Below are 14200 nucleotides of genomic sequence, written 5' to 3'. Positions count from 1 at the left end.
CTCTGGATAGGGGTGAATGCTCCTTCCTTGTTCTCCTCGACCTCTCAGCGGCTTTTGATACCGTTGACCACGGTATCCTCCTGGACCGCCTGGAGGGGTTGGGCATTGGAAACACTGTATTGCGGTGGTTCCAGTCCTTCCTCTCTGGCAGGTACCAGAGGGTAGCACTGGGAGAGGAGGTTTCGGACCCGTGGCCACTTACTTGTGGGGTGCCACAGGGTTCCATCCTCTCCCCGATGCTATTTAACATCTATGTGAAGCCACTGGGGGCTATCATCAGGAGGTTTGGGGTGCAGTGTCATCAATATGCGGATGACACTCAGCTCTACCTCTCATTCAAATCTTCACCAAGGTTGGCCGTAGAATCCCTGTCCAAATGTCTGGAGACGGTGAGTGGCTGGATGGGGAGGAATAAGCTGAAGCTCAACCCTGACAAGACCGAGGTACTTTTGGTGGGAGACAAGAGGAGGCTGGGGGATGTTGACCTGGTGTTGAATGGGGTACAGCTACCCTTGAAAGACCAGGTCCGCAGCCTGGGGGTCATTTTGGACTCCCAGCTGTCCATGGAGGCTCAGGTGTCAGCTGTGAGCCGGACAGCGCTGTATCAACTCCATCTGATACGGCGGCTGCTCCCCTACCTTCCCGACCATCTGCTCCCATCGGTAGTACATGCCCTGGTCTCCTCTCGTTTAGACTACTGTAATGCGCTCTATGTGGGGTTACCCTTGAAGACGGTTCGGAAACTGCAGCTGGTACAGAACGCGGCGGCTCGCCTGATTAAAGGCAGCCGCCGGCGAGATCACATCACTCCAGTGCTGAAGGAGTTGCACTGGTTACCAGTTGTTTTCCGGGCCAAATTCAAGGTGTTGGTTTTGACCTTTAAAACCCTATATGGTTCCGGCCCAGCCTATCTTAAGGAGTGCCTCCAGCAACACCAGACAGGCCGCTTAACAAGATCAGCCTCGGATGGCCTTCTCTCTGTCCCATCAGCCAGGACAGCTAGACTGGTGGGGACGAGGGAGAGGGCCTTCTCTGTGGTGGCCCCCACTCTGTGGAACTCCCTCCCTAGGGAACTCCGTCATGCCCCCTCTTTAATGAGCTTCCGTCGTGCATTAAAAACGTGGTTGTTCAGGCAGGCATTTGGGGTGGGTTAGGGTATTTTTTTTTAAAAAAAAAAATTTTGGTAAAATTTTATTGTTTTAAATTGTTTATGGTGGGTTGTACATCGCCCAGAGTGGCTGGGTGACCAGTCAGATGGGCGATTAATAAATTTAATAAATAAAATAAATGGAATTTGAAGTCCAAAACATCTGAAAGGCACCAGGTTAAGAAAGGCTGCTCTAGAGAGAAGTAGTGGAGTCTGTGGGGCAGACTCTTCCACAGAAGTGCTGTGGGTGACAAATTGAGCTCCAAAACTAATTTAGTATTAGGAACATGATATTGTCCCCCAGATCAGGAGACTCAGGGTGATCTTGAGATGGAAAACGAAATCAGGGAGGCCTCCAAACATGGAAGTGTTTTAATTAGGGATGCTGGAGAAATCTGCTGCAGACTAAATAAGGCCAGATTCCCAAGAATCCACCCTGCAGTGTCTGTAGCAGACTGGCTCCCCTTACCTCTGTGCCTGCTGGCCTCTGCGCGGGATGGCTTCCATATTTTAAAAAGACAAGGTCCGCAAATGGTGGCTGCCATTCACAGACCTTAGGAAACTCATGGCTGTAAATTGCATATTTTACGTCATTTGCGGCCATAAAACACTTAAATCTATGTAAATTGTGCTGTAAAAGTGCTTTTATGGCTGCAATTTGCATAGATGTAAACGCTTCATGGCTGCAAATGGCATAAAATATGCCATTTACAGACGTAATTTTCTCAGGGTCTGCGAATGGCAGCCGACCTTGCCTTCTTTAAAATCGGAAAGGTGCCCCGCAAAATCTGGTGGGCACATGCAGGACTCTGGGGAAATCCAGTAAGCTCAAGCAGCTCAGATTTCCCTGCGGCGGACCCCCCCTGGACCAAACTTCATGGGATTTGCCCATCCCTAGTTATAGTAATGGGTGACTTCAATTACCTCTACATTGACTGGATAAATGCATGTTCCAGCCACAACAAAGAGGTTACATTTCTTGATGCCCTAAAAGACTGTGCAGGTCATGGAACTGACCAGAGGGGAGGTGACCCTGGATTTAATCCTAAGTGGTGTCACGCAGGACCTAGTACAGGATGTATATATTGTTGAACCAATTGGAACAGTGACCACAGTGCTATCAGATTTAATATACATTTAATTGGAAAATTGCCAAGGAAGTCCAACACAGTCACATTTGACTTCATAATGGGAAACTTCTCCAAGTTAAATCCCTTCAAAATGCTTGGAGGTTATCCCAAACCACAATAATAGAAGCTCAACTAAATATATACCACAGGTTAAGAAAGGTAGTACCAAGTCCAAGAGGTCACCGTCATGGTTAATGAACAGTGTCAAGGAAGCTATTAAAGAAAAGAGCACTTCCTTCAGAAAGTGGAAGTCTTGCCCAAACGAGGGAAACAAAAGGGAGCACAAGCTTGCACAAAGGCGATGCAAGCAGATAATAAGAAAGCAATCCTATGCCTCCTAGACAGCATCTGGCGGAATATAGGATAGTTCAGTTTCTGGGATCCGAGGTTGGAACCAGGTTGGAGCTCTGAAACTGCCCTCCCCCACCCCCTTGTAGCAGGCGTGGTTCTCTTTTTATTGGTGAAGACCTTTTTATTTTCCCAGGCATTTTAGCATTTTAGCACTTTAGACTTTTAACTTTGCTGTTTTAAATCCGTATTTTAAATCCCTGCACTGCTGCTAGGTTCTACTCTGGTTTTATTCTGGTTGTATTGTTTACTGTGGTTTTAATGTTTTATATATTTTGTATTGTTTTATTGTGAGCTCTTTGGTTTCAATTTTTGTGAACTGCCCAGAGAGCTTTGGCTATTGGGCGGTATAGAAATGAAATACATACATACGTACATACAGTTAGGGATGTACGAAAGTTCCGCCACGGATCTCGGGGAGGCCGAATGCCAGCGCATTTGGCCCCCCGAAATCAGTGGCGGAACAGCCCTCCCCCCTGCCCCCCCTGGGACGGGACTTACCTTGGGCGGATCTTCCTGGCGGCGGCTCTGGCGGCGGTTCGGCGGCGGTTCAGCGGCAGCAGCTGCGGCGGCCGGTCTTCTGACCGGCTGCCGCCGCCGCCATTTCCAGGTAAAAACAACAACAAAAAAAAACGTGATAGGCTACGTAAAGATTTACGTAGCCTATCACGGCTAGATTTTTAAAAAAACACCGTGATAGGCTACGTAAATGTTTACGTAGCCTATCACGGCTGACTTAAAAACAAAAACAAAAAACGCACGTACGCAAATGTCGGCGGCCATGGCCGCTGCCATTTGCGTTTCTTATTTCTGTAGAATAAATAAGAAACTTAAGAAATATGAAATTATTTTTCTTATTAAAATTATTTTTCTTATTAAAACTTAAGAAATAAGAAACTTATTTCTTGTTTTGGATAGGCGGTCACCTCCAAGTTTGGAGGTGGCCACCTATCTAGTTAGGATTGTGCCCTCAGAACTCTAAAATAGATATCATCAGGGCCCAGTGATTTATTAACTTCGAATTATTTGTCAATAACGTTGAGAATGTCATCTTTTGTCACCACTATTTCCCTCAGTTCCTCAGACTCCTTTCCAGAAAACATCAGTGCTGGTACAGGTATCTGTCCTATATCTTCTGAAGTGAAAACAGATGAGAAGAATTCATTCAGCTTCTCTGCAAACTTTTTATCATCCTTTGCTCCATTGTCATCCAACAATCCATCTGCCTCCATAGGTGGTTTCCTGCTTCTGATATATTTAAACAATTCTTTATTGTTGGTCTTGATGTTGTTAGTGATATGCACCTCAAAATGATTTTTTGCATCTCTTAGAGCACAATCCTATTCCAGATAGTTGCCAGACTCCGAAGTTGGAGGCTCCCGACTAGAGCAGGGAGAGGATCCTCTCCTCCATGCTCCAACTGCCCTGCATTTGCATCCCTGCTAGCCAGCGGCTAGCTGGAGCACAGAGATGGGGAAAGGGGACAGTCCCAGGGAGAGGGAGGGGAGGGGACCCAGGAAATGGCTTTATGCAGCTTGCTATTAGGTCTCCAGGCTCCTTTCCTCTCCCTCTCCAAAGCCACGGCCAGATGGGCAAAATCACCCATCCAGCCAAGATGTCTGGCTGCTGGCGGAGCCGGCCGGCAGCTCTGCAGAATTGCTGCAGAGCACAGCCGGCTGGCCAGGATTCCGGGGGGGGGGGGAGAAACGGAGCACCTCCCCCCCGGCGAGGATTCCGGGGGGAGGGATGGAACGCCTCCCCCCCCCACCAGCATAATCCCCGAAAGGTAAGTGATTTTCGTACATCCCTACATACAGTACATCTCTGTGCTCGGAAATGGAACACAGAGATGGGGGAAAGGGGACAGTCCCGGGGAGAGGGAGGGGAGGAGACCCAGGAAATGGCTTTATGCAGCTTGCTATTAGGTCTCCAGGCTCCATTCCTCTCCCTCTCCAAAGCCACGGCCAGATGGGCAAAATCACCCATCCAGACAAAATGCAGGGCAGTTGGAGCACGGAGGAGAGGATCCTCTCCCTGCTCTAGTCGGGAGCCTCCAACTTCGGAGGCTGGCGACTATCTGGATAGGTTTGTGCTCTAAGAGATGCAAAAAATCATTTTGAGGTGCATATCACTAACAACATCAAGACCAACAATAAAGAATTGTTTAAATATATCAGAAGCAGGAAACCACCTATGGAGGCAGATGGATTGTTGGATGACAATGGAGCAAAGGACGATAAAAAGTTTGCAGAGAAGCTGAATGAATTCTTCTCATCTGTTTTCACTGCAGAAGATATAGGACAGATACCTGTACCAGCACTGATGTTTTCTGGAAAGGAGTCTGAGGAACTGAGGGAAATAGTGGTGACAAAAGATGACATTCTCAACGTTATTGACAAATAATTTGAAGTTAATAAATCACTGGGCCCTGATGATATCTATTTTAGAGTTCTGAGGGCACAATCCTAACTAGATAGGTGGCCGCCTCCAAACTTGGAGGTGACCGCCTATCCAAAACAAGGCAGGAGAGGCACAGGGGGATCATTTCCTCTGCGCCTCTCCTGCCTTGCTGTTTTTCGCTAGCCAGCCATTTTTGGCTGTCTAACGGCATGGGGCCCGATGGGGAGGGGAAGCTGCCATATGACACATAGGATGTGTCATACATGCAGCCCCGCTCTCCCCGCCCCGGAACGCCCCCCAGCCCCACCCCTTTTCAGTCGCTCTGCATTCCTCTTGCGAGCACAGAGGATGGGGCTTCTCTGTGCTGCCTCGGAAGCAGCATGAATGTGAGGGGTGGTTGATTTTCTGGGAACCGACCTCGGAGCGCTGGCTCTGAGGTCGGTTCCTGGAAATGAGCATATCCTATGGCCCGCTAGACAGTGTCTAGTGGCCATAGGATTGCTCTCTTAATGAACTCCAATATGAAATTCCTGATCTTCTAACCAAAATATGCAACATATCCCTAAAATCAGCCCCTGAATCAGAGGACTGGAAGATAGCCAATGTATCACCAATTTTTAAAAAGGGGCCCAGGGAGGTTCTGGGAAATTACAGGCCAATTAGCTGAAAGTCTGTTCTGGGGAAATTGGTTGAAGCGTTATTAAAGATAAAATTAGTAAGCATATAGAAGGACAATCCCTCTGAAAAAGAATCAACATGGCTTCCACAAAGGTAAGTCCTGTCTCACTAACGTTTTAGAGTTCTTTGAAAGTGTCAGTAAACATGTAAATAGGGGTGATCCAGTGGACATTGTTTACTTGGGCTCCAAAAAGCTCTTGACAAAGTCCTTCATCAAAGACTCCAGAGCAAATTTAGTAGTCATGGAATAAGATCTTATGGATCAGTAACTGGTTAAAGAACAGAAAGCAGAAACTAGGAATAAATGGTTAATTCTCCCAATGGAGGAATGTAAATAGTGGGGTCCCACAGGGATCTGTATTGGGACCAGTGCTTTTGAACTTGTTAATAAATGACCTGGAATTAGTAGTGAGCAGTGAAGAGCCAAGTTTGCCAGTGACATGAAATTATTTAGGGTAGTGAAAACAAAAAGGGATTGTGAGGAGCTCCAAAAGGAGCTCTCCAAAGTGGGAGAATGGGCATCCAACTGGCAAAAGACCCTACCCTGGTGCCTTCCAGATGTGTTGGACTATAACTCCTATCATCCCCAATCCAGCGTGGTCTAACACAACTAGAGGCCATCAGTTTGGGCAATGCTAATATGTACAATACACTGTAATTTTTCCCAGTTGCTTAATGCCAATTAGTGGGTGGGGGTGGGGTGAGGAGGGTGGAAAGAGAGAGACTGACAGACAGATCAACAAGTACAGTCCCATCAGGTCTTTTCAGGGGCTTAGAGAAAATGTGGGCAAGGTTAAAAAGAGTGACTTCGTCAGCATCCAGAATAGTTGACACTATTTGCTTTTCAAGCCATAGGTTTGGCAGTTTTTTGTGTGTATGTGTGTACGTTGGGGGTGGACATGAAATTTGAAGTCAAAACATCTCATGAGGTTACATGCTGGTACAATTTCAACTGCAGGGGTTTTACCTGTGGCAGACTAGTCACGTTATTCAGGTTCTGCTGGGACCACAGAGGTAGCAGTAATAGTGAGCTGGCATTGGATTTGGGTCAAAATGCATCTTGATATAGCTGTGTTAACTATGAACCCCAAAATGTGTTTAGTTTTTGAGAGGACCTTCTTGACATTCCTGTTCAATCATGAAGCTGACTTGGCTTGCAATTTGAAACACACTTACTCGGGAGTAAATCCCTTTGAACACAATAACTCTCCTAAGTAAACATGCATAGGATTGTGCTGTTGGTGTCAGTGTCTCTCAGACTAGCCTGTGCCAGAGAGTGCTATAAAGCATTTTGTCCACTGAAAAATACTGTAGGAAAGCAACAACAACAACAATAATGGTTGCCTTTGTAGAAGTTTGCCCACTGCTAAATATGAATGGGTCTTGTCTGGGAGCCAGCAACATATGTTCAGTCCTTTACACCTAAACTCTGTCATATTATCAAGGCTAAGAAAAAGAAAAGGGAAGGGGAATGTTTTCTTCATAGCTTCAAAGCTGGAGGAGCAGATTAAAAAGGGAAGAAGTCCTAGAATGAGAAGCACATGTTTTAAAAACAATTATAATGAGCTCTGGGAACACACTGAAGTTATACATAAGAAGCTGCCTTCTGCTTGGTCAGATGAATTGTCTGTCTACCTTGAATCACATCCAGATTTTAGCAGGATCAGCTGTGCTGGCTCAAGTGGACTTCCCTGCCCCTTGCTTCACACAGCACACCCTCCAGCCCGTTGAAAATGCTACCCAGAGAGTCAGGAGACCTGGCCTGCTCAAGGGGGTGAACTGTGGTGTGTGTGGGAGGGGGACCCCCCCAAATCAGGTGGAGGGACCTTCTGCAAGAGGCCCCTTGCTCTTCTAAAAGGCAGATTCTGGATCTGACCCCTTGACTGGTAGTAGCTCTCTGGGTCTCAGGTAAGACTCCCTCCCAGCCCTGCTTAGCTGAGAGCCTTTAACCGGAAATCCCTAGATGCAAAGTATGTACTCTGCTACTGAGCTACAGCCCATCCCCATAAAAGACAGATTAATTGCCTTATACTTTAATATGAACAAAAACTGGGCACAGTCACTGGTGCCCAGCCCTGATTTAGAAAAGAAAGATCCCAAAGCTGGTTCCAGCTGGCATCAAGATACAGTGCAGAGAACAGCAAGCTCAACACATGTCAGGAGGCCTTTCAGCTGTTGATCCATTGCAGCAGCTTACTCAGCTCTTTCCAATGGAGCTGCTGATTCCCTCTATGGTCACTGTCTGTCCGTGGGCTGCACCGGAACTTGTGCACTTAGTGTAAAAGTATAGATGTGTAGAATACAAAACCACTGTGTAAGGTCTTTATTTATATTTCAGGGTAATTTATTATACCTCCCTAAATAGAGATTTTAAACAGAGCACACATCAGGTTGTTGCCATTGTCACCTTTCTGGTTTTGTTGGGCCCGCAAAGGATATAACAAAGCTTGAGCAAGGCATCACTTAAAAGAATGAACTGCAGTTAAAATAACTGACACCACAGACAAGCAGAGTCATCCTTATTACAACAACAGCACCAAAACATCTTAGCCCGGTCCAAAGTCTTGGGTACATCATGGAGCTCCTGACCATGCAGGTTTCTCAGTTTCTCAGCAGTCACGGAATAAGAGGACAGGTCCTCTTATGGATCAGTAACTAGTTATAGAACAGAAAGCAGAGAGTAGGAATAAATGGTAAGTTTTCCCAATAGAAGGAAGTAAATTGTGGGGTCCCACAGGGATCTGCATTAGGCCCAATGCTTTTCAACCTGTTCATAAATGATCTGGAATTAGGAGTGAGCAGTGAAGTGGCCAAGTTTGTAGATGACACCAAATTATTTAGGGTGGTTAAAACAAAAAGGGATTGTGAAGAGCTCTAAAAGGTCCTCTCCAGACTGGGAGAATGGGCATCAAAATGGCAAATGCAGTTCAATGTAAGCAAGCGTAAAGTGATGCATGTTGGGGCAACCCCCCCAACTTCAAGTATAGCCCGATGGGAACTGAGCTAGCAGTGACCAACCAGGAAAGAGATTTGGGTTGTGGTGGACAGCTCAGTGAAGATGTCAACCCGGTGTGCAGCCGCTGTAAAAAAGGCAAACTCCATGTTAGGCATAATTAGAAAAGGAATTGAGAATAAAACTGCCAATATCATACTGCCCCTATACAAATCTATGGTGTGGTCACACTTGGAATACTGTGTCCAGTTCTGGTCACCACACCTAAAAAAAGATATTGTAGAGCTGGAAAAAGTGCAGAAAAGGGCAACTAAAATGATGAAGGGGCTGGAGCATCTCCCTTATGAGAGAAGGTTACAACAGGTGGGATTGTTTAGCTTGGAAAAAAGGAAGGTAAGGGGAGACATGATAGAAGTGTACAAAATTTTGCATGGTGTGGAGAATGTGGATAGGGAGACATTTTTCTTATGAAGCTGGGAGATTCAAGACAGATAAAAGGAAATACTTCTTCACACAGTGCATAAAGTATGGAATTTGCTACCACAGGATGTAGTGATGGCCACCAATTTGGATGGCTTTAAAAGGGGGTTGGACAAATTCCTGGAGGAAAAGGCTATCAGTGGCTACTAGTCCTGATGGCTATGTGCTACCTCCAGTACCAGAGGCAGTGAGCTTATGTACACCAGTTGTTGGAGAACATGGGTGCTGTTGCACTCATGCCCTGCTTGTGGATTCCCGGTCGATAGCTGGTTGGCCACTGTGTGAGCAGAATGCTGGACCAGATGGACCCTTGGTCTGATCCAACATGGCTCTTCTTATGTTCTCATGTTTATTTCAGTGGAGGGCATGTTGGCAATATAAAGAGATGTTCATTCAGATCTGCCCCATTCTGCTCTATTGATATGGTCCGATGGTCATTACCTTGCTGCATTACTATATAAAGGTAAAAAGGTAAAGGTGTCCCCAACCAGTCGTGTCCGACTCTAGGGTGCGGTGCTCATCCCCGTTTCTAAGCCGAAGAGCCAGCGCTGTCCGAAGACGCTTCCGTGGTCATGTGGCCGGCATGACTGAACACCGAGGTGCACGGAACGCTGTTACCTTTCCCGCCAAGGCAGTACCTATTTATCTACTTGCAATTTCTTGCTTTCGAACTGCTAGGTTGGCAGAAGCTGGGACTGAAGACGGGAGCTCACTCCGTCACGCAGCACTCGGGTCTCGAACTGCTGACCTGCCAACCTTCCAGTCTGCAGTTCAGCGTCTTAACCACTGAGCCACCGCGGCATTACTATATACACCCCTCTTTTCACAACTACAAGGCCAGACAGCTGAGCCCTGGCAAATTGCTCCGACGTTTCAGAAGGTGTGTGGTTGTGACAGAACTGTACACTGTCCCAACTCCCAAGCATTTCCAGGGTTTGCTGTGGTTCTTCTGGGGTGGAGGGTGTACATCAGCATACCACTGGAAAGCAACATTGACACGGACCCTAGTCCATGGAAGTGTATACCATAATATGTTTGTTCAGGTTGTATCCATATTTCAGCTACTGATGGAAGTAGACTTCCCCACTCCCTCCTTGCATGGCAGCCTTACTGGCCCCCTGAAAATGCTACACAGAGAGTCAGGAGACCCTGCTGAATGGGGAGAGCTGTGGTGTATGTGGAGGGGGATCCCCAAAAATTGGGCAGAGCAACCTCCCTTGAGTGGAACCCTTCCTCTCACGGTGGATCCAAACATTCATTTTTAAGGTGCAACAAGGCTTATGGTTGTTTTTGTACATATCATCTTCCCTGTACCTGTAGGAGATCCCTAGATTAGGGTAATTGGCTTATTAGCTGGAAAGTTGTTTCCAAAAGGTTGCTTGAATTTCCAGATAAGTAGTTTTGAGGACATTTCAGTGGGTAAAAAAATAAGAGAGCATTAGAATGATTTCTTTGAAATATTGTTAGTTCAGCAAATTGCTTTTCCAACATGGGTTTTTGTAGCTGAACTACAAATGGTGAAATGGTTAAAAAAAGAAAATCAGCAAAAGGGTCAGTGCTGTGGTCTGAGAAGACAGGATTCCATAAACATCAGTGGGTGTTTGGGGTCTGTACTGGATGTTTAAACCCCCCAACCCTCCAAAACAAAATAAAAAAACCAACCAACCCAAACCCTAACCGCCCCTCTGAACAAAAAACAACAACCAACCAACCAACCCCCCACCAAAAAAACCAACAAAAGGGCCAGTGCTGTGGTCTGAGAATACAGGACTCTATAAACATCAATGCGTGTTTTAGGTCTGTATTGGATTTTTTTTACAAAAACACATTTGTTCTTTATCATAATTGACCTTGATCACACAGATAATCTGAGAACAGAATTTAGTACAATTATATTGGATTACAAATTCTTAAATAGTGTAAGCCTGCCATCCTCTCCTTTCATAAATGACCTGGAATTAGGAGTGAGCAGTGAAGTGCCAAGTTTGCTGATTACACTAAATTATGTAGGGTGGTGAAAACAAAAATGAAGAGCTCCAAAAGGATCTCTCCAAACTGGGAGAATGGGCTTCTAAATGGCAAACACAGTTCAATGTAAGCAAGTGTAAAGTGATGCACATTGGGGCAAAAAATCCCAACTTCAATTATAACCTGATGGGATTTGAGTTAGCGGTGACTGACTAAGAAAGAGATCTTGGGGTTGTGATGAAAATGTCATGGATGGTGAGGGACATGGGTGGGAGGATGGTGTTGCACTCATGTCCTGCTTGTGGTTCCACGTCAACAGCTGGTTCGCCACTGTGTGAACAGAATGTTGGATTAGATGGACCCTTGGTCTGATCCAGCATGGCTCTTCTTATGTTCTCATGTTCTCTTATATTTTTAATATATCCTCTCTTCATTTCCATCTAGATCCTTGAAGAGAACATGAAGTTGGAATGCAAGTGCCATGGTGTGTCAGGATCGTGTACTACTAAAACCTGCTGGACAACTCTTCCGAAATTCAGGGAGCTGGGCTACATCCTTAAGGACAAATACAATGAAGCTGTTCAGGTTGAACCAGTGAGGGCAAGTCGTAATAAGCGTCCAACTTTTCTTAAGATAAAGAAACCACTCTCCTACCGTAAACCCATGGATACAGATTTAGTATACATAGAAAAATCACCAAACTACTGTGAAGAGGACCCTGTCACTGGCAGTGTGGGAACACAGGGCCGAATGTGCAACAAAACAGCCCAGCAGACCAATGGCTGCGACCTGATGTGTTGTGGACGAGGTTATAATACTCACCAATATTCAAGAGTGTGGCAGTGCAACTGTAAATTTCATTGGTGCTGTTATGTTAAATGTAATACATGCAGTGAACGAACAGAAGTGTACACCTGTAAATGAAAGGGTGGCTTGGGAGGGGGAACCGACAGCCCTGGAATAAATACATTTTTTTGCACATAAACTCAGTGTACCTACACAAGACTGTAGCAAAGACCAGCCCTGTTTCCAAAAGAAAAGTCAGCAAACGGATCCCATCTTTCCCTCTTAACATATCAGCGATTATGTGGATGTACCTATCAGAAACTTAGAGGAATAGTCCAAAAAACTACAGCAGAATTTTTAAAAAGGAAAGAAACAAACAAGTCACCTAATATAGAAAAAAATAAGTGGGGGAAATGTTCTTAATCTGGGCCTTCAAAACGTAATTTATTGACTGCCTTATACATTACATACATACATACATATTTATGTCAAGACCTTGGTCATGGGCTCTTTGGAACTGGATGGGAGAGATTGAAATACACAAGCCACCATGCATAAACAGTGGGCTAGGGAAACAAACAACACTTTAACATGGTCTTTGCACAGGATGGGGTGACAATGCGCCAGTGTGAATTTCAACTTAAAGAGTGTGGATTATGCAGATGTAGGGGTTTCTACACTTGTGAAAAGCTTCTGCTGGTCATTCCTTGTCTTTTCCATTTTTGAGGCAATGTGCTACTGCAAGTAGAATTGTTGATGTTTTCCATATAAACACTGGTTATCTGCCTTTTTGTCGTGCTGCAGACTTAGCACGGGGATTGGGACATCTGGGCATATAATAATAATAGCAATATTTAACAATTTATCCAGATAAAACTAATATTAATTTATTTAATTAAAAAGAACTCTACCAACATTTTTGGAACCATTCTGCAAGTAAAGTAGATAGCCTGCTTTTTTGTGGAATAATTTTGTAGATATGGAAAGGGGGCAGACCCTTGAGCTGTACATATTATTGTTTACTCAGATATTTCTACTAGTTGGAATTGCAGGATATTTTTCTGCAAATATAGATACTAAGTACAAAAGCAGGCATCTTTTATAATTTTTTTGGCTGTTTGCTGCTAGTTGTCTGGAATCTCAAGCTGACATTCATCTCCACATAGTTACCGATTCATAACCTTTCAAGTTTTTTTTTTTAAAGGAGCATTACAAAAATCCAGCTGGGAATAATGCATCACATATAAATGCAAAACTCCAGACAAGTTTCCATGTTTGGAAAATGAACCATAGGATAAAAGAGTATATTTTGTAAGAGACTATTTTTATATGAATATTTTATTTATACTATATCTGCTTGTATAATTCTATAACCTGTACTTTTTCTCAAAACAGGCACACAATTTGTAATTCTTAAGGCTATTTAACAGATAAAGGCTGGTTGCTTTCTTGACCCGAAAATATACATTCAGTCACTACTGGTAGATGTACAAAATACAGAATGAATTTTCTCTCCGGATGTATGTACAAAGTGGCGCTTTTCCTGCAGTTCAATTTGCAGAATATGCAGAACAAGAACAGGGTATGTAGCATCAGTTTTGTCACATAGCTTGAATTCATGGTTGGAATTAACTGGATGCTCCTTTATCCCATTCAGGAAAAAAAAAAAATCTGAATTAGCTTCCCAGATGCATCAGTCATTAAACTGTGGCGTTATGACTAGCAAATGTGCTGTGTGTGCTGTCAGTTAAACCTCTATATTGTGCTACTGTCAAATTTGATTTTATCAGTGCAAGACTATAGACTATGACTGTAAAAACTAGCATGACACGCATAGTCTGATTCTCATAGATAAGACACAAAGCTTACGGGTTTTGTCCAACTAGTTTTTGGCATTTGCCTTACTCTTTCCCTCCCCAAAAGTTCTTAGCTCAAAAGATCAAGTCATATTTAGACAAGCTTTCAATTATCCATTTTCCCCTTCCTTCTTTTGTGCCATTCAGTTCCTACACTTCGGCATTTCCTTTCTTATCCCTAAGATTTTCTCCTGCAATTATGTTAATTAAATAGCTAGCTTTTGTGGAACCATTGTGATCATTCTGCCAGGATCGTTTAGGATTTGATCCCGAAGTTTATAATTCATTAGCATTTTTGCCTAGTTTACATCCTGATGCCAAGATGAAAGTAATGGGACCTACTTCCACCTTATAGCCACAATCCAGAGAAAACCTGTTCCCCATGGACAGCAGCTTGCGCAAGAAACTTAACAAGGGAACATAAAAGCATCCAGAGAATCTGTTCCATGAGTGT

The 14200-nt window shown here is 44.5% G+C and overlaps 1 protein-coding gene across 1 annotated transcript in view; it reads left to right on the top strand.

Annotated features, from left to right (window-relative positions):
- WNT7A (Wnt family member 7A) overlaps positions 1-12249 on the top strand; it is a 95599-nt gene extending 83350 nt beyond the window's left edge. The window contains exon 4 of the mRNA XM_084832468.1: positions 11549-12249. Within this exon, the coding sequence (XP_084688594.1) occupies positions 11549-12028 (480 nt within the window). The 3' untranslated portion in view covers positions 12029-12249. The remainder of the gene's footprint in view (positions 1-11548) is intronic.
- The last annotated feature ends 1951 nt before the right edge of the window (positions 12250-14200 follow it).

Source organism: Heloderma suspectum, chromosome 2, assembly GCF_057233095.1.
Source record: "Heloderma suspectum isolate Gila_16-S chromosome 2, 16-S_ref, whole genome shotgun sequence".
Lineage (NCBI taxonomy): Eukaryota > Metazoa > Chordata > Lepidosauria > Squamata > Helodermatidae > Heloderma > Heloderma suspectum.
Note: the sequence above shows the minus strand (reverse complement) of the source record. Positions and strands in the feature narration are given on the sequence as shown.